Raw genomic sequence first — 26,938 nt, 5'->3', positions numbered from 1 at the left:
GCTCTGCACATCACCCTTGTTCTCAAAAATGGGGACCAATACACTGCTTCTCCACTCATCAGGCATCCTCTCACTCTCCAGGATTTTGTTAACAACCTGGTTAAAAAGTCCACTGCCTTCTCTCCTAAACATCTCCATACCTCCACAGGTATGTCATCTGGACCAACTGCCTTTCCATTCTTCATCCTTTTTAAAGCTGCCCTCACTTCCACTTTACTAATTCTCTGCACTTCCTGATCCACTATCTCTCCCCCCGTTGTCCTACTCTCTCTCTCGTTTTCCTCATTCATTAGTTCTTCAAAGTACTCCTTCCATCTACTCATCACTCTCTGTTCACTCACTCTCTGTTCATTTCCCTCTCTATCCTTTATCAGCCTAACCTGCTGTACATCCTTTCCAGCTCTATCTCTCTGTTTAGCCAAACGATACAAGTCCTTTACTCCTTCTTTACTGTCCAGCCTCTCATACAGCTCATCATAGGCCTGAGCCATTGCCTTTGCCACCATTCTTTTCGCTATGCAACTAGCCTCACAGTACTCCTGCCTACTTCCTTCATCTCTCTGGTTATCCCACTTTTCTCTTAGCTGCCTTCTTCTTCTGAGTACTCTCCTGGACGTCCTCATTCCACCACCAACTTTCCTTGTCTTCTTTCCTCTGACCAGATGAAACACCAAACACATTCTTGCCAGTTTCTCTCACCACCTTAGCTGTAGTTTCCCAGTCCTCAGGTAGCTCCTCACTGCCCCCAGGGGCCTGTTGCAATTTTTCCCTGAGCTGCCTGCAACCATCAACTTCCACCATCTAATCTTTGGCTCTGTCTTCACTCTCTACCGCTTCTTTGTTTCTAATCTCATTCTACAGACAACCACCCTATGCTGCCTTGCTACACTTTCCCCTGGCACCACTTACAATCTCCAATCTCCTTTAGGTGGCATCTCCTGCTAAGAATATAATCCACCTGTGTGCACCTCCCTCCACTCTTGTATGTCACCTTTCTCTCTTCTGAAAATACGTGTTCACCACATCCATTTCCATTTTCTTTGCAAAATCTACAACCATCTGACCTTCTGCATTTCTGTCTTTCACACCATACATACCCAGCACCTCTTCATCCCCTCTGTTCCCTTCACCAACATGTCCATTGAAGTCTGCACCAATCACCAATCTCTCCTCTCTAGGGACACCATCTACCACTTCATCCATCTTATTCCAAAATTCCTCTTTCTCCTCTAACTGACAACCAACCTGTGATGCATATGAAGTGACCACATTCAAAATTACACCATCAACCTCCAACTTCAAGCTCATGATCCTGTCTGACACTCTCTTTACATCCAGAACACTTTTCCCAAGCTGTTCCTTTAGGATTATCCCTACTCCATTTCTCTTCCTCTCTACACCATGATAGTTTGAATCCACCTCCAATGTTCCTGGCCTTGCATCCTTTCCATCTGGTCTCCTGGAGACACAGAATATCTACCTTCCTTCTCTCCATCATGTCTGCAAGCTCTCTGCCTTTAAATGTCATTGTCCCTATGTTCAGAGTCCCTACTCTAACCTCCACACTCCTGCCTTTCCTTCTCTCTCACTGCCTTCTAACCCGCCTTCCTCCTCTCCTCTTTGATGGTCTTCGACCTACAGTAGAGAGAAAGTAGTCACCAACATTCTGCACAAACCCATGTCCCGGGCTGTGCGGTCTTTTTCGGTTTTCAGTGCGTTGGTTACGGCTAAATGCAGATTATGGCCAAAACAATGTAGACTTTGCCAGCCAAGTTTACGCACCACAGCCACGATGTTTGCGCTGTTGTCCGTCATAATGCAGGCCAGGTTCTTGTCTAAGGACCACTCTTGGAGGGAGGACCTGAGGGCTTCCGCCAAGGTGTCACCTGTGTGGCTTTCTGACATGAATACGGTCTCCAGGCACTTTGATTTTAGTTCCCAGTGTGCACTGAAATAGTGAATGGTCAGGCTCATGTATGGCATCATATTCACGCAAGACCACATATCCGCTGTCGCTGAGAAATGGTCAACGTCTTTCAAGTCTCGTATGATGCCGTCCTTCACGGTAAGATACATTGCAGGGATCGCTGTTTGAGAAAAGTACTTTCGGTCGTGAAGTACATGTTTATCAAAACCCTGCAGCATGGTTTGAATGCCATCTTCTCAACAGTGCGAAATGGCAGCATTTCTTCAACCAAATAGTGAGTTACACTGTCAGTAAGCGCTCGCCATTGGTTGCTGTCACGCTGGTACTTCAATCCTCTCGCAAAGGCCTCGGATAGTCTCTGCCGACCTGAGGTTGTACCTCCTCCTGAGGCAGGTGTGCTGCTGCCAAGTTCAGCAAGCACAGAAGGATGGTTAATTCTAACATGTGGTCTTAGATTGGTCGTATTTCCTCTGGAGACAGATACTTTTTTTCTATAAATACGGCATACTGCCTCATCCAAATTCGCCGGCGATCCCTTGTCATCTGGCTCAAAGCCAAAATGTGCCCAAATTGGTGACACAGTATTTGGTTTGGAAGCTAGATTTGTCGCCATTGTTGATTTGAGCAATGTGGGCTCAACGATCATCTGCATGGACGCTAAGAGATGTGCTTTTTCGTTCAGTGCAAAAGGAATTCAAATCGAACTGCTTTTATTTTTGTGTACTGTGTGTGTATATAATGTGTTACACTGAATCTGCAGTGGTGGACAGTAACTAAGTAAATGTAATTCGTTACTGTACTTAGGTAATTATTTCGTGTATCTGTATTTTACTTAAGTATTTCCATTTTGGGCGACTTTTTACTTTCACTCCACTGCATTTCAAAGTCAAATATCTTACTTTTTACTCCACAACATTTTGAGAAATCTGTCGTTCCTTTTAGTTTCTGTGTGTATAAAAACGTAACGTCAAAAAAGAAGAAGTGCAAAGCAAGAACACCAATCAGGGCACAGCGGTCACTTTGTTCTGAGCTTGTTTTGACCCAGTGCAAGCACATGGTTCAATGTTAGTGCAGCAGCGTTAAAATACATACGTCTAACTAAATGATGGAACTAACCTAACTTTGTGTAAATAGACCACAATATAGAAATATGTACACATATGCAGTCGTGACTGGCATGTGTCCTTTTTTCTGAATTTATATAAACGCTTTCATTTTATAGTAAATTCGTTTCGGTTAGTTAATTTTTATGAACAGAGACCTACAGATCAATACAGTAAAGGAAAACTTATTTGTGAACCTGAGTTTAAAGCAAGTTTTTATTCAGCTTGTAACTAATTTACAAAGGAATCTTAACCTGAAACTTTGCTTGTTTGTAAAAGTGATTTCAGAGCCACTCGGTTCTCCCTGATGGAAACTGTTTACCTTCAGTGTTTTGTGCATATGATCATCTTTATAGACATCAGTGTCACTAATTATTGACGTTCTATTAAAAGACTGGTTTACCAAGAGAGACGCTGGAGCTCACCTAAAATGAGTTCATGAAGCGAGTCTAGTTATAAAAATAATAACAGGACATTAAAGTCATTATTAATCTTTTAGTAATTTTACTTTCAATACTTAAGTACTTTTGGACTTTTACTCAAGTGGAGGTCTAAAGGGAGGAACTTCTACTTTTACTGGAGTAATATTTTACCTTGGGTAGCTCTGCTTTAACTCAAGTACATGATTTGTGTACTTCGTCCACCACTGGTTATCTGTAGGTATCACAAGTACCCAAACCTAGAAATAATTAAAAATAATCACACACAAAAAGAAACCCCCCATTTATTTAATGGACTGTCCCTTTCCCTCACATGCACAGCGATCACAATGGAAAAGTTTTGGGTCAATCAGAACTTAGAGCGGGAACTATTCATTTTATAAATAAATATATAAATAAATGGCGGTAATAAGCTCAACACCATGGTAGGCATTACATAACCATGGTATTGCGCTGATGCAGTTATCGTCACAGTCCTAGGTCTATATGTATGGTCTTAAACTCTAAGAGTCTTTATTAGTACTAAGAGTTACTGAGTTCATAGCACACTGAACAAAGTAAACTGAATTTATTTACAGTGGGGCAAAAAAGTATTTAGTCAGCCACTGATTGTGCAAGTTCTCCTACTTAGAAAGATGAGAGAGGTCTGTAATTTTCATCATAGATACACTTCAACTATGAGAGACAAGATGAGAAAAAAATCCAGGAAATCACATTGTAGGATTTTTAAAGAATTTATTTGTAAATTATGGTGGAAAATAAGTATTTGGTCAATAACAAAAGTTCAACTCAATACTTTGTAACATAACCTTTGTTGGCAATGACAGAGGTCAAACGTTTCCTGCAAGTCTTCACCAGGTTTGCACACATTGTAGCTGGTATTTTGGTCCATTCCTCCTGCAGATCTCCTCTAGAGCAGTGATGTTTTGGGGCTGTCGCTGGGCAACACAGACTTTCAACTCCCTCCTCAAATTTTCTATGGGGTTGAGGTCTGGAGACTGGCTAGGCCATTCCAGGACCTTGAAATGCTTTTTACAGAGCCACTCCTTCGTTGCCCGAGCGGTGTGTTTGGGATCATTGTCATGCTGGAAGACCCAGCCACGTTCCATCTTCAATGCTCTCACTGATGGAAGGAGGTTTTGGCTTAAAATCTCATGATACATGGCCCCGTTCATTCTTCCCTTAACACGGATCAGTTGTCCTGTCCCCTTTGCAGAAAAACAGCTCCAAAGCATGATGTTTCCACCCCCATGCTTCACAGTAGGTATGGTGTTCTTGGGATGCAACTCAGCATTCATCTTCCTCCAAAAACAAAGAGTTGAGTTTTTACCAAAAAGTTCTATTTTGGTTTCATCTGTCCACATGATATTCTCCCAATCCTCTTCTGGATCATCCATATGCTCTCTAGCAAACTTTAGACAGGCCTGGACATGTACTGGCTTAAGCAGGGGGACACGCCTGGCACTGCAGGATTTGAGTCCCTCTTGGCGTAGTGTGTTACTGAGGATAGCCTTTGTTACTTTGGTCCCAGCTCTCTGCAGGTCATTCATCAGGTCCCTCTGTGTAGTTCTGGGATTTTTGTTCACCGTTCTCATGATCATTTTGACCCCACGGGATGAGATCTTTCGTGGGGCCCCAGATCGAGGGAGATTATCAATGGTCTTGTATGTCTTACATTTTCTTACAATTGCTCCCACAGTTGATTTATTCACACCAACCTGCTTGCCTATTGTAGATTCCCTCTTCCCAGCCTGGTGCAGGTCTACAATTTTCTTCCTGGTGTCCTTCGACAGCTCTTTGGTCTTGGACATGGATAAGTTTGGAGTCTGACTGTTTGAAGCAGTGGACAGGTGTCTTTTATACAGATAATGAGGTCAAACAGGTGCCATTAATACAGGTAACGAGTGGAGGACAGAAGAGCTTCTTAAAGAAGAAGTTACAGGTCTGTGAAAGCCAGAAATCTTGCTTGTTTGTGGGTGACCAAATAATTATTTTCCACCAGAATTTACAGATAAATTCTTTAAAAATACTACAATGAGATTTCCTGGATATGCAGGAGGAATGGGCCAAAATACCAGCTACAGTGTGTGCAAACCTGGTGAAGACTTGAAGGAAACGTTTGACCTCTGTCATTGCCAACAAAGGTTATGTTACAAAGTATTGAGTTGAAATTTTGTTATTGACCAAAAACTTATTTTCCACCATAATTTACAAATACATTCTTTAAAAGTCCTACAATGTGATTTCCTGGATTTTTTTTCTCATATTGTCTCTCATAGTTGAAGTGTATCTATGATGAAAGTTACAGACCTCTCTCATCTTCCTAAGTAGGAGAACTTGCACAATTAGTGGCTGACTAAATACTTTTTTGCCCCACTGTAAGATTTGTACATTGGTTTCACATAAAATTACATTAATTGCTTGTTTTCTTTCAGTTTACTTTTTTTTTGACAAGAATTGCATTGACCTGATACTTTATTCATGTATTCAACCAGTCAGTTATGACTGACATAATGACGTCAGACATAATAAGTCAGCATTGTTTTTATTTAGTGTTACTGAGTGATTTATAGAATTTATAGAAATAATTCATAATAGATACTGAATTTTTATAGTAAATAATGAATAATTGATTCATAGTAGTTACTCAGTAATTCATAGTAGGTGCTCAATAATTCATAGTAGATACTGAATATTTGTAGTTAATACTGAATAATTAATAGTAGATACTGAATAATACATAGTAGATATTAAATCATTCATGGATTATAGCCATGTTTAACCATCTCATATTTTTGCTTTCTCTCCCTCTCTTTCTCTCCCTCTCTCTCTCTCACTCACTCTGTCTCTCTTTCTCTCTCTGTTTAAATCCCTCGCTCTGTGTATAATCTTTATTGTACTACAGATCACATTCATGTGTTTGTCGTCTGTCATTTTTAATCTCTTAAATTCATGCCACAGCTTTTAATGCAGTCAACTTGTGCTACTGGAGTAAGAGTGACCGCAGCACTGATGGTCAGATGGGTTTCAGTGTGAATTTGATTGCGTTTCTGTGTGTTTAATTGATCCCAGCAGCCTCCAGCACTCAGAGGAGCTCCACGGTCCCCAAACCGAAGATCACTCTGGACCCCCACATCCGCCTCAGATCAGAAAAGCTCGACCTGGTGAGCATCATGACTGTGTTAAACAGTGAACAGTGAAGTCGTGCAAAACACCTGCCCCAAGAGGGACTGATAAACTATACAGTACCAGATGGGCTACAGTCTGTGACTACAAACAAAAACAAAATATATATCCTTGTGATGAATTATGTCAAGATACAATACAATCTGCTCTTCTGAACATGCTGTAAATATCGTCAGTGCTTGTAGACACTGACCAACTGCATGTTTCCTTATGAAGAGAGCAAAATTAGTCCCGTTTAACTGGATTTAGGGCAACACAATATACCATATATGGAATAAAAATCACTGTGTTGACAGTTTTTGATAGTATTTTAATGGTGCACTGCTGTTCTAACTGATAGGATCTCTTAAAAAATAAATATTGTGGCATATCTTTTATCTTGAAAGTTTCTGGGGGTATTGCGATTTTTCTGATAAAATGAGCCAGGACAAGATAGGGTTATGTAATATACTGTGTGTAATAATATGTCTCATATATGTTCTATATAAGCGCCTATGTAATTCATTAAAATGGTTGACGTATTATAAAACGGATAGTTCCGGTCTTAAAATCTGATTGGCCGAGCTGTGTTCGCATCTGTGACAGCTTCACAGTGACTTAACTCTGTATCACTGCACCACAGCGTGTAAAACCCCTTCTGATTTAATTCAGTGATAACTTCCACGGTGTAGATTTGTTTTTAATGCGAATTAAGCTACACTTGTGTAATTACGTGAGAGAATAGACTGTTACGACTATTAGGATACACTTGTGTAATTACGTGAGAGAGAATAGGCTGTTACAACTATTAAGCTACACTTGTGTAATTACATGAGAGAGAATAGGCTGTTACAACTATTAAGCTACACTTGTGTAATTACGGGAGAGAGAATAGGCTGTTAAAACTATTAAACTACACTTGTGTAATTACGTGAGAGAGAATAGGCTGTTACAACTATTAAGCTACACTTGTGTAAATACGTGAGAGAGAATAGGCTGTTACAACTATTAAGCTACACTTGTGTAATTACGTGAGCAAATAGGCTGTTACAACTATTAAGCTAAACTTGTGTAATTACGTGAAAGAGAATAGGCTGTTACGACTATTAAGCTACACTTGTGTAATTACGTGAGAGAGAATAGGCTGTTACAACTATTAAGCTACACTTGTGTAAATACGTGAGAGAGAATAGGCTGTTACAACTATTAAGCTACACTTGTGTAATTACGTGAGCAAATAGGCTGTTAAAACTATTAAGCTACACTTGTGTAATTACGTGAAAGAGAATAGGCTGTTACGACTATTAAGATACACTTGTGTAATTACGTGAAAGAGAATAGGCTGTTACAACTATTAAGATACACTTGTGTAATTACATGAGAGAGAATAGGCTGTTACGACTATTAAGCTACACTTGTGTAATTACATGAGAGAGAATAGGCTGTTACAACTATTAAGCTACACTTGTGTAATTACGTGAGAGAGAATAGGCTGTTACAACTATTAAGCTACACTTGTGTAATTACGTGAGAGAGAATAGGCTGTTACGACTATTAAGCTACACTTGTGTAATTACATGAGAGAATAGGCTGTTACGACTATTAAGCTACACTTGTGTAATTACGTGAGAGAGAATAGGCTGTTACGACTATTAAGATACACTTGTGTAATTACGTGAGAGAGAATAGGCTGTTACAACTATTAAGATACACTTGTGTAATTACGTGAGAGAGAACAGGCTGTTACAACTATTAAGCTACACTTGTGTAATTACGTGAGAGAATAGGCTGTTACAACTATTAAGATACACTTGTGTAATTATGTGAGAGAAGAGGCTGTTACAACTACTAAGATGCACTTGTGTAATTACGTGAAAGAGAATAGGCTGTTACGACTATTAAGATACACTTGTGTAATTACGTGAAAGAGAATAGGCTGTTACGACTATTAAGATACACTTGTGTAATTACGTGAAAGAGAATAGGCTGTTACGACTATTAAGCTACACTTGTGTAATTACGTGAGAGAGAATAGGCTGTTACGACTATTAAGATACACTTGTGTAATTACGTGAAAGAGAATAGGCTGTTACGACTATTAAGATACACTTGTGTAATTACGTGAGAGAATAGGCTGTTGCAACTATTAAGCTACACTTGTGTAATTACGTGAGAGAATAGGCTGTTATGACTATTAAGCTACACTTGTGTAATTACATGAGAGAGAATAGCCTGTTGCAACTATTAAGCTACACTTGTGTAATTACATGAGAGAGAATAGGCTGTTACGACTATTAAGTTACACTTGTGTAATTACATGAGAGAATAGGCTGTTGCAACTATTAAGCTACACTTGTGTAATTACGTGAGAGAATAGGCTGTTATGACTATTAAGCTACACTTGTGTAATTACGTGAGAGAATAGGCTGTTACGACTATTAAGCTACACTTGTGTAATTACATGAGAGAGAATAGGCTGTTGCAACTATTAAGCTACACTTGTGTAATTACGTGAGAGAATAGGCTGTTACAACTATTAAGCTACACTTGTGTAATTACGTGAGAGAATAGGCTGTTACAACTATTAAGCTACACTTGTGTAATTACATGAGAGAGAATAGGCTGTTACAACTACTAAGCTACACTTGTGTAATTATGTGAGAGAGAATAGGCTGTTACGACTACTAAGCTACACTTGTGTAATTACGTGAGAGAATAGGTTGTTACAATTATTAAGCTACACTTGTGTAATTACGTGAGAGAGAATAGGCTGTTACAACTATTAAGATACACTTGTGTAATTATGTGAGAGAAGAGGCTGTTACAACTATTAAGATACACTTGTGTAATTATGTGAGAGAAGAGGCTGTTACAACTACTAAGATGCACTTGTGTAATTATGTGAGAGAGAATAGGCTGTTACGACTATTAAGATACACTTGTGTAATTACACGAGGCAAAACTGCGGTTAATACAGATGTGTAATTACATAAGGCTGTACTTCTGTAATCCATCTGTAACAGTGACTAAATCATTAGTTAAGTTGTTGGTGCATATGTTGTTCATGTGTAACTACACAGTTATTAGAGACACTTACTATGAAGTGGGACCAAGTTTCTAAATGTAATAATTTGCCCCGTGCATAGTACGTTAGACTAATTCAAAGTCTAACCCTTATCTTAACCACAGCACCTAAAAGAAATGGGTTTTTCTGATTTTTAAAATTGAGATATGCAGAATTTCAAAAAATAGATACAGGATGATTTTGCTGGTTTCGTCAGTTTTTCTCTCATTTGCATAAACATTTGAGACATTTCTGTCCTGAAAATGTATGAAAACAAACACATTTACCGAGTTCTGGTGTGCCCTGTAAAGATCTGGCTGCCAAAATGAGACTTAAGTTGAGCTTTGAGTTGAGATTTAAGTTGAGCTTCCAGTTTCTGAAACTCAGGGTTCTGAAGCATCTCATTGTCTGTTCAAGCTCTTGGTAGCGCAGGATTAAACCCTGTGGTTAAAGGAAAACATAAGGTGAATTTAAAGGGTTAATCCTCTGTAATCTACTGTAGATATCTACAGGGTATCTGAGTGGAAAAATCCCACAGTGCCAGGCAGACGGTTTACACAGAGACCCCCCCGGCGGATCCCCCGTATTCTGCCTGTGCTCTTTGTCATAATGCAGTTGTTTAGCAGTGATTTAATCTGATCCCACTGATCCTGTGGCTGACCCTAATCTAGTGGTGCATTAATAGGATCTGGGTCCAATGAGGAAGGAAAGCACTTTGATGATGAGTGTGGACACAGTACACTGTAGTAGAGAAACAGATACACTCACTGCTTTAGCTCGTGGTTTAGGTACTCAGGTTAAACATGTTCTTCACTCTATTCTCCACATAATGAATCTGTAGCTTCGTCTGTTTTGGCAGCTGCCGTTTTGTGAACTGCTGATATAGGCAAATTGTACTGGTAGTATTTAAAATTAATCGTTTAATAATTGGGCCTTATTGCTCTGTCCGTTATTCCCATTCTGGACCATTAACTCTGCTGCCTCCTAGTGGAGACGACTGTCAGTGACTCACTGGTACTGAAGCTCTTCGGCTTCTCTGGCTGAATGTGTGTTTTTCGTGATCTTAAAGTCGACCTGAAATCAAAACTGAGCTTTTGATCCTCATTAGTTCCTATTTGATCTTATCATACACACTGAAAAAGACGGTTCCTCCAGGGTGCTTAAAAGTAAAGTAAATGGTTTTATATAGAACCATGAACACTCAAAGGACCATTTGCATGCCTAAGTGGTTCTCTGCATGGTGAAATGTTTCTTCAGATTGATGGAGAATGTGTATATGGTTCTATATAGCACCAAGAAGGGTTCTTCTACTGTTTACAGTGTCAAGTTGTAACAGTAGCAGAACCCATTTTGTTGCTATATAGAACCATATACAACATATTCTCAATCAGTCTGAAGAGCCATTTCACCATGTAGAGAACTATTTATGCATGAAACGGTTCTGTATAGATCTCATGGTTCTACATAGAACCATGGCCTTTACAAAAGAACTTCTGAAGGGTTATAATGAGTCACAGCTGGACGTGTGAGATGATCCTGCTGTTGATGTTCCAGGCGCTGTCCTATCTGGGGCTGGACGTGACGGAGGAGAAGAGGAGGCAGCTCAGAGAGAGTCTGTCTACAGACCCTCAGGGGACGGTGGCGTATGGAGGTGAGCTTTTAAACCCCCCTAACCCTGACTGGAAAAAGTCTCGTCTTTCGAAGAAAACTTATTTCAGATTTTCCAATATTTTCCATCATCAACATTCCATATAAACTCAGAAGACTCGTGTAGGTTCACTGGTGGTTTTGGACAGTAAACAGAATGTCTGTATTTGGGTCATACACTCCTAAAAAAGATGGTTATTTAATCCAAGGGTTCTTTAGTAAAGGGAACAATTCTATTCAGAACCATGAGTTCCATATAGAATCATTTACATGCTTCCTTTCCTGGTAAAATGCTTCTTCAGATTGATGAAGAATGTGCTATATATGGTTCTATATAGCACCAAAAAGTGTCCTGCTATTGCTCCAATTTCAAGCTTGTCACAGTAGACGAACCCTTTGAGGTGCTATATAGAACCGTTCTCATTAAAAACGTCCTGTATATGTTTTTTCTCTCTTAAACTGTGTATTTTTCCATCATGAATCAGATTTCGTGGAGGCGACGCGCAGCGTGTACCATGATAAGCTGGAGGAGGCGGGGCTAGCACAGGGACCCTTCATGTTCTCCTATCATGAAGCAGCCAGTCTGATGGACACCTCCGCCTTCCACTCACCTGTAAGTCCACCATGAGGTGTTTAAAGAAGCCCATGAAACTGCACTGCCCATCATGAGTTTGGGGACACCACATTTTTTTTATATTTTAATGAATGAGCATGCTCTGAAGGGTCATAATAACATATTAAGGGGATAATTTGACAAAAAATCGAATTCACACAATTTCCCGCATTCCACAGTTGGAGTTAATAAGCCAAGACATGTTTGGTGTCCACATTTTGCTTCTTTAGTTTAGCACTGCAGCTACATTGATAGAAAACACTAGAAGTCAATAGTCACCCAAATGTTTTGCCTAAAAATACATGCCCAAAACACCTCTCAGTCCGCTCAAACCACATCCAGGTCTTCGTTAAGGTGGTGCAGACTCATAGATGTGGTTTAGGACACAGTGTGACTTGCAGGCATGTACACAACAGATTACTTACATACAAGGTATATATATATATGGGTCATTCCATGGAAATGGCACATTTTGAGTCCTCATCTCCTCTTTAGGTGTATTTTATCTACTGGGTCACAAAAATCTATATTTTAACAGCTTTACACATACATTGAAATATCTCATTTAATACAATGTATTTTTTTTTTATTTGATCTTTTTATGAGAACTTTGTTTATTTATTTATTTTTGCTGACACCACCTATTTTGTCATGTCCCTCATGGCCTTCAACGAAAGTATACTTAGAATATACCAAATACAACTATAAAAAAGTCCATATATTTTGATGTCAACCTAAACAACTGTCTGTGTTTAATTGTTTGTGATATTATTTTTCAAAATTAATTGATAATTATTTATTAAAATCACATTATTTAGTTCTGTACCTAAGTAACCCCTCAACCCCGTAACACAAATGAATCTCCCCCACAAAAACAATGGTATGATCCATATACATCAAGAAGTGACATCACTCAAGTCTTTTGGACAACAGGACAGCAAAGACAAGCAAGTGGCTTCCTTCTTTTATTTAATTTTGGTCATTTATCTTGTGATATTGTGGTCGCCAAACTCAGTGACTCAACACCGTCACATGAAAAAAAGATAGAAAACTATTACTTATAAAAAAAGTTTTTTTTATTTCAAAACTATATGCTAATTCTGAATCTCATACATGCCATGTGCTCTCTCTCTGGTATACAGTATGTAGAGCAGCGGCCCTTTTGTGCAAAAATCACAACCCCGTCACACTCAACCCCGTTACCTGTTTGACTGTGAGGTATACATATCAATGATACATTTAAGCAAAAAATTTGAAAGTCCAATTTGAACCATTCTAGTGGAATGACCCATATATATATTTTTAAGTTGAATTGGATCAGACTGAATCCTGCCTTCCGTCCAATGACTGCTGGGATAGGCTCCAGCTCCCCTGCGACCCAGGATGATAAGCGGGTTAGAAGTTGTGGTGTGTGTGTGTATGTGAGAGAGAATGTGTGTGTGTGTGTGTGTGTGTGTGTGTGTGTGTGTGTGTGTGCCTGTGTGTGTGTGTGTATGAAATGAATCCATTAGTAATTATTCAGTAACTATTACAAACTGAAGTGTGGACCATTATACAGACCCTGAGAGTTTTAGGGGTTAAATCCCAGGTTTATTTATTAATTTAGAAAACAACATTATTGGTGACATGACTGCTGACAGTGTGAATAAAGCCAAAGGTCAGAGGTTTCAGTTTATTAAATTAAGAAAGTAAAAGAAGGGAAGATGTCTTTACACTTTGACGGGCAGTGGTGTGAAGCTGGCTTTGCTCAGTTTAGCTGTCCTGTTCTGTAATGTGCGATTGCGTGATATCAGCTCAGCCGTGTGGTTCTTTGTCTCAGACGTATGAGTCGGAGTGCAGCTCCAGCAGTGAGGAGATGGAGCAGTTTCAGTCTGAGGTGAAGCAGCTCCAGCTGCAGATGAAACAGCTCAAGGTGAGCTTAATTACAGCGAACATGTACCAGTAGAGTCGTTAGTTATTAGTGTAGTAGTATTATGTAATAAATTACAGTCACAGTTGATTTATACTTTGTATGGAGAGATCTGAGTCTCCACTTCTCATGTTCTTCTCTTTGATTTAATGTCAGAAAATGACAAAAACATGGGACAAAATGTAAAGGATGCAAAATCATATAAATCATAATTAAAAACTGTGGATGTGGATTGGATTTAACATTTAGAATCTGCACTTTCAGCACAATGTCTCCACTATGGTTAAAAAGAATATTCATATAAGATGCATTGGATCATACTCTACTGAACTGGTTCAGAGTCAGAGCTGAAACACCTTTAACTGATCTTAGACTTTAGACTAAAATCCTTCTGCTCTGAGTGACTCTAAACCTTTATTATGATAATTTTATTTAAACTAATGATTGAATATTGCTTTTTTTACTGCCAATACAATCATAACTCTACCAAGCTTTACCAAATATGTCAGTAGTGACTGTTTCAGTGACAATTGTAGCTCATTTTGAGCTCAAAAGTGCAGCCAGAACATGACCAGCTAACACAGCTTTGAACAGCTGTTCGCACAGAAAATCATCATATTCTTCATTAAAACACTTTAAAGTGCTGAGCTGCAGAAAATATGATGATTCTTAATGTTCCACACTGACTTTCACACTTTGGGACACATTTACTTCAAAACAAGGGGATCTAACTGCTCACTATGTGGCCATGAGGGGCAGGGATGCAGCCTCACTTCCGGCTCTAAGATGCAGGAGCGTGGCTAAAATAAGGCTACAGACTAAAAGGGTTTGTGTTTCAGGACTGACGTGGAACTGAGAGACAACATTTTTGAAAATTTGTTTTTATTTAAAAAAATTAACTCATGATCATTTAAATCTTTATTATTCACTTTAATAAAATAAGTGACCGTTGTTAGTCTCGCAACGGGGAAATTTCACCTCTGCATTTTAACCCATCTGTGAAGTGAAACACCACAAACAGACAAGTGAACACACACACTAGGGGGCAGTAGGCACACTTGCCCAGAGAAGTGGGCAACCCTATCCACAGTGCCCAGGGAGCAGTTGGGGGTTAGGTGTTTTGCTCAAGGGCAACTCAGTCATGTACTGTCGGCTCAGGGGATCGAAATGGGTGAAATGGTCCAACTATGCTTTCTAATCATTAAACAGAGGACAGGCTGTTGTTATATGTGTACGCTCCATGCTAAATCCTAGCCTTTGAAGATATTTGCTGTGTAACTGAATTTCACTGATTTTTGTCAGGGTTTGCTGAAGGACACTGAGAACAGTAAGAAAACTCTAGAGGAGGAGCTTCAGAAGACCGCTGAGGTAAAAATCAATAGAATATAATGAAGCTACACTGCAGTGTAAACCAAAACAGGTTCACATGGAAAGGTTTTAACTACTAATAAGCCAGAAAACTCAACTTACAAACAGTGTGATACACATTAAGCTTTCTCAGTCAGTTAGAGTCTGAGTTAATGTTAGTCCAGGTTAGTCTAGTTCAGGGGTCGACAAGCGCTCTTGGTGGCAGGCAACTGTTGTACTGTCTAGTTGTGACTCCACAGCAAAATCAGATTTGTAGGTAAAAAAAAATAATCCTCCTTTACAGTAAAATCAAGCTCTGATGATCGTTCAACACAGTTTAACAATAAATGGTCTTAAACGCTGGAGTTAATGTAGAACTGCTAATTCACCCTTTAAACCTGAAGATCAGTGCAGACTGCTGGTCACCACAGAAACACAGATAACAGTCTCGCCTTGCTAGTAGCTAAACTGCAAAGAGAGAAGATGAACATTGATAATTTAGATACGAATGGACTTGTTTCTAATCACTCCAGCTGGTTTCCTGATACGTTTAATCTGCAACGAGAAACTGACAAACACTAAAAAGTTGTGACGCTGAAGTCAGATTTTCATTCGCCAGGTTCTTGTTTGAACTGTCCCATTCCACCTTAAAAGTAGCATTACATTCCAAGTAATTACATTAAATACATAAGTTACATTGTAGAATCATCGAGCAATGATTCTAGTTTTGGCAAAGTTTCCTGCTGGACATGTGGGAAAAGCGACTATAGCTGAGCTAAAGCTTAAAGCAGAGCAGAGCAAGTCTGTGTTTTTGTTTAGGTTATATTTTTAGCTTGTACTAGTTCATCAGCACAAACTGAGACAGATTTACAGACAAGATGGTAAAATGGACATGAAATGTTGAGGCTCCCAAAGTGATTTGATTTTTGTTGAAAGGACAAAATGACTTTTCTTAACATTTGAGTTGCGACCCGTTAAGCTACGTTAAGGGTTAAAACCCATAAATGTTATGGTTTTCCGTGAAGTCTCTCATCTGAACGTTTACACGCGTGTGTTTCAGAAAGCCACAGTGACGGTGGAGGAGAATAAGTCTCTCAAGACCCGGCTGCAGGTGGCCGAGGCTGTGCAGAGACAGACCAACAGCGCAGAGCAAGACTATGAGGAGGTCATCCAGCTTCTGGAGGCTGAGATAAAAGACCTGAAGGACCAGCTTGCTGGCAAAAAACGCAGGAGCACAGAGGTCACTAAGGTGAGTCTTCCACTGCATCTCACTGCAGAGACGGTTCAGACTCAGGACTAAGATCAGATGAACTTTGTTGATCCCCAATGGAAAATTCAGTTGTAAGCAGGCACCAAAATTTCAGCCACCACAAATTTTGGTGAAAAGGCCAAAAGGCTGGGACAGGCGGCAGAAGTAATGTGGTCACTGTACTTGACTATAGTGGTGAAGAGGGCTGTCTGTTTACCGGTGAGTCTACATCCCCGCCCTCACGTACGGTCATGAGCTGTGGGTAATGACTGAAAGAATGAGGTTGTGGATACAAGTGGCAGAAATGAGGTTTCTCCACAGGGTTGCAGCTACGCTCTACTGACAGGATGAGGAGCTCGGTCATCCGAGTGGAGTTCGGATTGGAGCCGCTGGTGGTTTCATCTGATCCGGACGCCTCCTGGATGCCTCCCGGTGGGAGTGTACTAGGCACGGCCTACTGGGACGAGACCCCGACGTTGTCCTATGGCCCAACTGGAGGCATTATGTCTCCAAGTTTGCCTGGGAGCAGCTCGGGGTCCCCCGGAATGAACTGGAGGAAGTTGGGGGGACAGGTTTGGGATTCTCTGCTCTCTCAACTGCTGTCGTGACCCTATCCAGACTCAGCGGTTAAAGATGATGATGATGAAATGTGTGAAAAATGGTTTGTTTTTCTTTTGTTGTTCAAACAGTTTGAGTTGCAGATTAACAGTGAAAGTCATGTTTATTAACGTTAACTGATTTACTGAAATTCTTTAATCGAAATCCCGTAAATAAGACTGAATATCTTTTGCTAATAATTTTCTTGTAAAGTGTTTCTGTAAACTCTTGCGTTGATTAGTGTGAAGTGTTATTATTTATAAACCTACTTGCACTTCCACTTACTGGCCACTTTATTAGAAACACCTACCTTGTGCTACTACTAACTGGTCACTTTATTAGAAACACCTATTTTGTGCTTCACTCACTGGTCACTTTATTAGAAACACCCACCTTGTGCTTCCACTACCTGTCCACGTTAGTGTATTCTGCGGTGTGGGTTCACAACTGTTTCTTCTCTAAATTATGTACACCAAAGCGACTTGTATGCTCCCTGTTGGAGACATTTCAGACTGCAAGATGGAAGTTCCAATGTCTACATGCTTTACATTTTAAAAATGTTTTTTTGTTTTTATAGCGGAGCCACTCTGGAATTCAGCTTTAGATGTTTGGGATGCCATTAAGCTTAATATATTAATAACTGTACAACTTTTAACCGTTTAATATTATTTAGCAAGCTGTTTAAAATTAAATTCGTGGTCAGTTGTTTATTTCAGGGCGGCCTGGTCAAACCTTTAGTGGTGCCAGATAGGAAATAGTTGAGCTCACTGTATTGTAGCTACTGTAAGTTTACACGTTTTATTGTATAATTGACAGTATGTCACACCAGGTAAAGACTAATTCCTAGCACTAGGCAGGTTAACCTCTGTGAGCTAATCAAGTAGCCATGCAGACTTTTTAATGCAAAAAAATTTTGGAGAAGTCTGAATAAACTGTACATTTATTTTTAAATAATTGCCCTGCCTGGTTATAAACGTGGTGCAGTGCCTTTCTGTTTTTGTAATGTTGTTACTCACTAGCATGCTAGTAATGAAGTTGCTTAAATATGTACATGCAGTGGGTGAAATAAGTTCAACACGTCAACCCATCATGAGATGGAGTGATGGAATAGCTTTAGATTTAGTAACAATTTTTTGTGAAATCTCAACCTCATGATAACAGATGAGTTTGTGTTCTGTAGAAAATTCTCGTGTAACGTAAACCACCCAAAATGTCCAAATGTGGAGCTCCCAGCGTCTGTTTTCAGACGACATGTCTGCTGTCAGATCACTGCAGACTTCGTTTAGCCCCCAAATCCTTTTAAAGCACTAATGCTGGATTTCTGAAGCTGGTTATTAATAGGATTTTTTTTCCAACAGGAAGAAATGATGGAGCTGAATAAGAGGCTTTCTATCATCGACAGTCAGCTGAGACGGTCTGAAGTGTCCAGGAAACATTTGGAACTCTCCAATAAGAAGCTGCTAGGATTTGCTCAGGTAAACTTAGCTCACCTGTGGGTGATGGCAGGTGGACATCCCGACAGAGTCACAGATGTTAAAACATTCTTTTTTCTAATATAAATCCATCTCTTATGATCTTCAGACTGGCAGCTGGTTGTTTCCTAAGTCCTTGAGTTTAGATTTCTTTTCAAACTTTGTTTCTAACAGAATGTCCATAAAGTTCTCAGCACCACCAGTTTATTGGGGACTGAAAACGGGTGAGTTAAAAGAAAAGTGAATTTCTCCAAATATCCCAACCCAAAAACTCTGCTGCAGACTGTAATCTAGACTGATGTGAGGTCACTTCCTGCTTCTACAGGAGCACCAGATCGTCCCCAGCGACAGACAGCCCGGACACGCCGTCCCCCATCCCAGACCATGCGTACCAACTGGCTGCTGAGGCCAAAGAGCTACTGGATGGAGTCTGTTCACTCTGTGTAGAGGAGCACAGTAAGTGTTAAGTTCTGTTATTTATAAACATACATGTATTTCCACTCACTGGCCACTTTATTAGAAACACCTGCCTTGTGCCACTCCTAACTGGCCACTTTATTAGTAACACCTACTTTTTGCTTGACTCACTGGCCACTTTATTAGAAACACCCACCTTGTGCTGCCACTCACTGGCCACTTTATCGGAAACACCAACATTCTGCTACCACTCACTGGCCACTTTATTAGAAACACCCACCTTGTGCTGCCACTCACTGGCCACTTTATCGGAAACACCAACATTCTGCTACCACTCACTGGCCACTTTATTAGAAACACCTGCTTTGTGCTTCCACTCACTGGCCACTTTATTAGAAACACCTACCTTGTACTTCACTCACTGGCCACTTTTTTAGAAACACCTGCCTTGTGCTACTCCTAACTGGCCACTTTATTAGAAACACATCGTTTGTGCTACTACTCACTGGCCACTTTATTGGAAACACATAGTTTGTGCTACTACTCACTGGCCACTTTATTGGAAACACCCACATTCTGCTTACACTCACTGGTCACTTTATTAGAAACACCCACCTTGTGCTTCCACTAACTGACCACTTTATTAGAAACACGTACCTTGTACTTCACTCACTGGCCACTTTATTAGAAACTCCTACCGTGTGCTTTTACTCACTGGCCACTTTATTAGAAACACCCACCTTGTACTTCACTCACTGGCCAATTTATTAGAAACTCACACCTTGTGCTTCCACTCACTGGCCACTTTATTAGAAACACCCACCTTGTGCTTCCACTCACTGGCCACTTTATTAGAAACACCCACCTTGTGCTTCCACTCACTGGCCACTTTATTAGAAACACTCACCTTGTACTTCACTCACTGGCCACTTTATTAGAAACACCCACCTTGTACTTCACTCACTGGCCAATTTATTAGAAACTCACACCTTGTGCTTCCACTCACTGACCACTTTATTAGAAACACCTACCTTGTACTTCACTCACTGGCCACTTTATTAGAAACACCCACCTTGTACTTCACTCACTGGCCACTTTATTAGAAACACCCACCTTGTACTTCACTCACTGGCCACTTTATTAGAAACACCCAACTTGTACTTCATTCACTGGCCAATTTATTAGAAACACCCATCTTGTACTTCACTCACTGGCCGCTTTGTTAGAAACACCCACCTTGTACTTCATTCACTGGCCGCTTTATTAGAAACTCCCACCTTGTGCTTCATTCACTGGCCGCTTTATTAGAAACACCCACCTTGTGCTTCCACTCACTGGCCACTTTATTAGAAACACCCACCTTGTACTTCATTCACTGGCCACTTTATTAGAAACACCCACCTTGTGCTTCCACTCACTGGCCACTATTAGAAACTCCCACCTTGTGCTTCCACTCACTGGCCACTATTAGAAACTCCCACCTTGTGCTTCCATTGGCTGGCCACTTTATTAGAAACACCTACCTTGTGCTTCTACTAACTGGTCACTTTATTAGAAACATGTACGTTGTGCTTCCACTCACTGGCCACTTTATTAGAAACACCTGCTTTGTGCTTCCACTCACTGGCCACTTTATTAGAAACACCTACCTTGTACTTCAGTCACAGGCCACTTTTTTAGAAACACCTGCCTTGTGCTACTCCTAACTGGCCACTTTATTAGAAACACATCGTTTGTGCTACTACTCACTGGCCACTTTATTGGAAACACATAGTTTGTGCTACTACTCACTGGCCACTTTATTGGAAACACCCACATTCTGCTTACACTCACTGGTCACTTTATTAGAAACACCCACCTTGTGCTTCCACTAACTGACCACTTTATTAGAAACACGTACCTTGTACTTCACTCACTGGCCACTTTATTAGAAACTCCTACCGTGTGCTTTTACTCACTGGCCACTTTATTAGAAACACCCACCTTGTACTTCACTCACTGGCCAATTTATTAGAAACTCACACCTTGTGCTTCACTCACTGGCCACTTTATTAGAAACACCCACCTTGTACTTCACTCACTGGCCACTTTATTAGAAACACCCACCTTGTGCTTCCACTCACTGGCCACTTTATTAGAAACACTCACCTTGTACTTCACTCACTGGCCACTTTATTAGAAACACCCACCTTGTACTTCACTCACTGGCCAATTTATTAGAAACTCACACCTTGTGCTTCCACTCACTGACCACTTTATTAGAAACACCTACCTTGTACTTCACTCACTGGCCACTTTATTAGAAACACCCACCTTGTACTTCACTCACTGGCCACTTTATTAGAAACACCCACCTTGTACTTCACTCACTGGCCACTTTATTAGAAACACCCACCTTGTACTTCATTCACTGGCCAATTTATTAGAAACACCCATCTTGTACTTCACTCACTGGCCGCTTTGTTAGAAACACCCACCTTGTACTTCATTCACTGGCCGCTTTATTAGAAACTCCCACCTTGTGCTTCATTCACTGGCCGCTTTATTAGAAACACCCACCTTGTACTTCATTCACTGGCCGCTTTATTAGAAACACCCACCTTGTACTTCATTCACTGGCCGCTTTATTAGAAACACCCACCTTGTACTTCACTCACTGGCCACTTTATTAGTAACACCCACCTTGTACTTCATTCACTGGCCACTTTATTAGAAACACCCACCTTGTGCTTCCACTCACTGGCCACTATTAGAAACTCCCACCTTGTGCTTCCATTGGCTGGCCACTTTATTAGAAACACCTACCTTGTGCTTCTACTAACTGGTCACTTTATTAGAAACATGTACGTTGTGCTTCCACTCACTGGCCACTTTATTAGAAACACCCACATTGTGCTTCCACTCCCTGGTCACTTTATAAGAAACACTTGCCCTGTACTACTGTCTCTAACGGAACACCAGCAAGGTGGAACTACAAGATAGGGGTTTCTGATAAAGTGGCCAGTTTGTGTACATTGTGCAGAACCGTTAGCGTGTTTTGCTCAGATGTGAACAGATGAACACAGTAAACCACTTCACTGAGCTGCTGTCCTGAAAGCTAATTTATTAATAATGTCTTACCAATATTTGTTGCCTGTTTGTTGTGGAAGATGTTCTGAGTTACCAGCACGTTTTGTGTCGGTGTTGATTAAAGTGAGCTGTGGTCTGAAGGGTTCAGACATGCTGACAAGTCCTGCAGATGTTAGAACACGTGTCCAGTGTGTGCTCTCTCAGCCGGACACACACAGCACGTGCTGCATTAAATTACACTCAGCGAGTTCAGTCTTACAGTCTTACATAACATTGCTGTACTGTACACACAGCTCAGAGATAAAGCTCTACTGTTCACAAGTCTGGAATCATATCATATTGAACAGCTTTTTATATACAATAAAATTTAAACTAGAATTTAAACTAGACATCAAAATGTATGATTTATTCCCCTTTAACAATTCATCTGTAAGGCCAGGAACTTACTGAAGAGAGTTTTACTGAACATAATACACTTTTTAAAAATAAAAAATGAGGACTTTTATTTTGAAAAAATGTATTACAATAAAATGTCATAGTTGTCTATATTAATATCATGTAAAACTTGTGTACTTTATAAATGTTGATTTAAACTTTCATTAGCATGCTCTGAAGTGGTTATGTAAGATGTTATGAATGTGTTTTGTAGACACCCTTCAAGTAAAGTGTGACCGATTTTATATTATCCAATACACACTGATCAGGCATAACGTTATGACCGCCTCCTTGTTTCTACGCTCATTGTCCATTTTATCAGCTCCACTTACTGTATAGCTGCACTTTGTAGTTCTACAGTTACAGACTGTAGTCCATCTGTTTCTCTGATACTTTGTTACCCCCTTTACCCTGTTCTTCAGTGGTCAGGACCCCCATGGACCCTCACAGTGCAGGTACTATTTGGATGTTGGGTCATTCTCAGTACTGCAGTAACACTGACATGGTGATGGTGTGTTAGTGAGTGTTGTGCTGGTGTGAGTGAATCAGACAAAGCAGTGCTGCTGGAGTTTTTAAACACTGCGTCCACTCACTGTCCACTCTTTTAGACACTCCTACCTTGTCAGTCCACCTTGTAGAAGTAAAGTCAGAGACGATAGCTCATCTGCTGCTGTACAGTTTCTGTTGGTCATCCTCTAGTCCTTCATCAATGGTCACAGGACGCTGCCCACAGGACGCTGCCCACAGGACGCTGCCCACAGGCGCTGCCCACAGGACGCTGCCGGCTGGATATTTTTGGTTGGTGGACTTCTCAGTCCAGCAGTGACACTGAGGTGTTTAAAAACTCAAGCAGCACTGCTGTGTCTGATCCACTCAGACCAGCGCAACACACACTAACACACCATCACCACGTCAGTGTTACTGCAGTGCTGAGAATGATCCACCACCCAAATAGTACACACATGCTCTGTGAGGGTCCATGGGGGTCATGACTACTGAAGAACAGGGTAGAAGGGGGCTAATAAAGTATCTGAGAAACATATGGACTACAGTCTGTAACTGTAGAACTACAAAGTGCAGCTATACAGTAAGTGGAGCTGATAAAATAGACAATGAGTGTAGAAACAAGGAGGTGGTCAGAATGTTATGCCTGATCAACTCCATGTTTGAATGGTGATTCCATGCATTTTAATGGCTGTTCTGTATTTTAAATGGTGACTTCATAAGTTTGAACGTGAGTGTAAATGACTGTCCTTTTGTTTTCGTCGTGCAGCGCTGCCGCAGGTCTCTGAGGGGGGCATGGCCGGCCAGGTGGTGGAGTGTGCTGTAGAGTAAGTACCACAGGACACTAAACGTTCAGCCGACGGTTAGCATTTTCCTCTCTGCTGCCTGTCCCTTCAGACAGACGAGGAGAAACAGTCCTCAGCTCAGTCCACTTCACTGTCACACCACTCAGCATAGCTGCCTGCAGTGATCCGCTTTGATGGGGCTTTAAAACACCACCACAGTGCTTATTAGCTGCATAGCTTAGCTTTGAAGTCCATAAAATGCGAGCAAACAGGATTATAGGAAATATTTCTGATTAATTCCTCATTCACAGAGTCCACTGCCTGTCTGAAGTCCCAGGTTTTCTTTGTTGGTTTTCAGTAATTTGCCTGTGGGGGTCTTGGGAAGCAGGGTTTCTTACTTAGCCGGCTAAATTTAAAGGCCCACACACTCACGTTTAACAAATAGAGAAGTTTGTTAAACAGTTTTTTTATGATGTATGATGATACACAAACCATCATATTTACACGTATCTGTGTAATCAGTTTGCCACACTTAACTTTGACGAGGCCAAATGAGGCACAATATAGGGCAGCGTTATGTTCTCCTGTTTAGTTTGCAGAAATTCCTTGTGCCCATTTAGAGCTGACATTTCAATAAACAGCAGCTTCTTAACTTGTCCATTTAAGATTCACCCAAATTTGCCCTCGACACTCTGCTGTCTCTCTGTCCCGTCAGTGAGCTGAGCTCTGTGTGTAAAATCCTAAATTCACTGTTTGCTAAACTCTGCGTTTCCTTCTTGAGTCCATTTGGGATCCATTTTCTCATTTAAGTCTTTGTGTCATATTCAGCACATTTGTATGAAAATCACATGAGATGCTGGGTGTCCCTGAATCTGTGACAGGCAGTGTGTATATCTTCTTCTTCTACACACATCTTCTAAGCTGATTATCCTTCTGGGTTACAGGGGGAGCTGGAGGGCAGTGTGTACATGCACACTTTAATAAGGTTGTTTCTGCGTGTGCTGATATGTGTTTTTGTTCCACAGAGTAAATCACTGGCCACCCGGAGCTCCTGCTAAAGAGAAGCGCTGTCTGTAAGAGGATCAGCTGGAACCCGGAGTGAGAGAGAACGTCCACTGCTGTGAACAACTCCCGCACAGAGAGAGAGCGAGAGAGAGAGACTGAAGCTTTCAGTTTGATTTCTTTTCCTCCACAGACAGGAGTAAAGGTCCAGCGTTAGTATGGCTCGAGAGCGAGGAGTGCTTTACTGATTAAACCACTCATTAGTGTGTTTTTAATAAAAACATTGTATATTTACGTATTTAACTTACAGTAATCAGTGTCCAGAAGCTCAGTCAGAATGCAAAAGGCCACTTTACCAGCAGAGACTGAACGTTTAACTGTGCTTCATCAGCATCAACAAGCTGAGAGTTCAGCAGATCAGCAGATCCCCAAATTACACAAGAATTCCATTCTGCATAATTAAGATGTTCAGATGTAAACAGAGCCGTTCAGAGCAGTTTGGTGTGAAACTCTCTTTTCTAGATAAACTTACAGAGTCAGAACTGTTCACAGTGGTGGTGACAGGTGGCCACCTCTAAAAGCTCCCTTACAGAAAGTTCCTACATGAAATGGTTATGAATTCACTGCCTGATGACTGAGACGCTGTTTTATGATAGTTCTGAGAAGATTTTGAAAATGTGAAGGTTTTGAAGATTCTTAAAATCCATTCATGGTGGAGGGATACATAATATGCAGGGTGATGTGAGGCAAAACAGTCCCCAAAGAAAACTTATTATTTCAGATTTTCCATCATCAACATTCCATATAAACTCAGAAGACTCATGTAGGTTCTCTGAAAAGTAAATACAGTAAATAAAATGTCTATATTTGTGTTGTAGTCATGGCGAACCCTGGTTCCTATCACCACCACTGTAAATACATCTGAACCATTTCACTCAACTACTCTGAATCTCTCTGTTTACACATCACACACAGAATTAGGGTGGAATTTTGAAACATTGGCAGAATTCCCCCTTTTTTAATAAGTCTTGGACTTTAACAACATTTCGCCCAAATAATAACCCAAATAATATCTAGTCAGGTGGTCCTGTGGTGGACCATTGATAACTGGGGTCAAGGGGGCCTGATAAACTGTACAGTAACAGATACAGATACACAAGGTGCACCTGTATGGTATACAGTATGTTATGTATGTTTCCAATACAATGGCCAAGGAGTGTAGTGACAAGGGGGGTGTTTCAAATAAACTTGTAACTCAGTGTATGTTTAAAACGCAATAATGTCTTTTTACATGTTTAACAAAAAACACATTCCTCATCAGGGGGGTCCCAACTGGAGCAACCCACCCAGTGTCAGCCTTGTCGCTGGAAAGTTTGTGATTTTGATTCCTGGCAATGCCAGACAACCGAACCCCAGCTAGCAGGTGGCACTGGACATTGGATTAAAACATTGATATCTGAATTTTCCACTTTATTTGAAATAAAGCAGTTTAAAGTGATAGATAAACACTGTTAAAGTATCAAAACCATTCCAGTCACTATTAACTCAAAGTATGTTTGGAGAATCTAAATGTAAAAACTATGGAAAAGAAATATGAAAGGGCAGCATTCTGACTTTGCTTCAGTCTAGCTGAGTTTAAAACTCTCCATCAGTAAGAATCCTCTGAACTCATGTGAACTCGTGGCTGGGCGGCTCGCAGCATGAGCAGAGTGACGTGCAGACGGTGAATCCCGTGGTCGCTTAGCCGATGGCTCGTCTACAGCTCACGCCTCATCATTTGATATGAGGCATGCGTTTGTTCTGAGAAGTGCTGTAGGTTTTGGAGGTTTTATATTTTGAATCTTTTATCATAAAGCAGAAGTGAGTCTGTGCACTGCTGCTGTTTTAGACCGAAACCTACCAGTCGTCTCCTCTCACATCAGTCCTGCTGTCACACCCACACTACCCTGTTACCACAGACAACCTCAGACTCGGACTGTGTTCCAGTGTTCCACTCTGATGGACAGTCATGGGCCTTTACAGTAGGGCCTGACCCATATATTGTTGACTGATAAAATCATCCAGTATTAACCCTCTGGGCTTTTAGGCCGTTTTCTCGATTTTATCTTCTTAAACTCTCCTTTAAAGACTCTTCATAAAACACGATCCTCCTATGTTTCATATCAAAACGTTCCGTTTTCATCACTTCTTTCC

General features: G+C 40.6%; 1 protein-coding gene across 6 annotated transcripts in view; it reads left to right on the top strand.

Moving 5' to 3' along the window:
• si:dkeyp-72e1.9 (syntaxin-binding protein 4) overlaps positions 1–25,301 on the top strand; it is a 111,226-nt gene extending 85,925 nt beyond the window's left edge. For 3 of the 6 annotated variants that reach the window (XM_037544666.1, XM_037544664.1, XM_017715508.2), the window contains exons 12-22: positions 6,546–6,634; positions 11,254–11,350; positions 11,832–11,959; positions 13,779–13,871; positions 15,171–15,236; positions 16,276–16,464; positions 18,420–18,536; positions 18,708–18,757; positions 18,859–18,989; positions 23,728–23,785; positions 24,769–25,301. In XM_037544666.1, coding sequence (XP_037400563.1) covers positions 6,546–6,634; positions 11,254–11,350; positions 11,832–11,959; positions 13,779–13,871; positions 15,171–15,236; positions 16,276–16,464; positions 18,420–18,536; positions 18,708–18,757; positions 18,859–18,989; positions 23,728–23,785; positions 24,769–24,820 — 1,070 coding nt within the window. In that variant the 3' untranslated portion in view covers positions 24,821–25,301. Of the gene's footprint in view, positions 1–6,542; positions 6,635–11,253; positions 11,351–11,831; positions 11,960–13,778; positions 13,872–15,170; positions 15,237–16,275; positions 16,465–18,419; positions 18,537–18,707; positions 18,758–18,858; positions 18,990–23,727; positions 23,786–24,768 lie in introns of all 6 variants that reach the window. The other 3 variants (XM_037544665.1, XM_037544663.1, XM_017715507.2) reach the window with 1 other exon arrangement.
• The last annotated feature ends 1,637 nt before the right edge of the window (positions 25,302–26,938 follow it).

The sequence above is a fragment of the Pygocentrus nattereri genome, chromosome 14, assembly GCF_015220715.1.
Source record: "Pygocentrus nattereri isolate fPygNat1 chromosome 14, fPygNat1.pri, whole genome shotgun sequence".
NCBI classification, from domain to species: domain Eukaryota; kingdom Metazoa; phylum Chordata; class Actinopteri; order Characiformes; family Serrasalmidae; genus Pygocentrus; species Pygocentrus nattereri.
The sequence above is the reverse complement of the archived record's forward strand: the minus strand, read 5'-3'. Positions and strand labels throughout refer to the sequence as shown.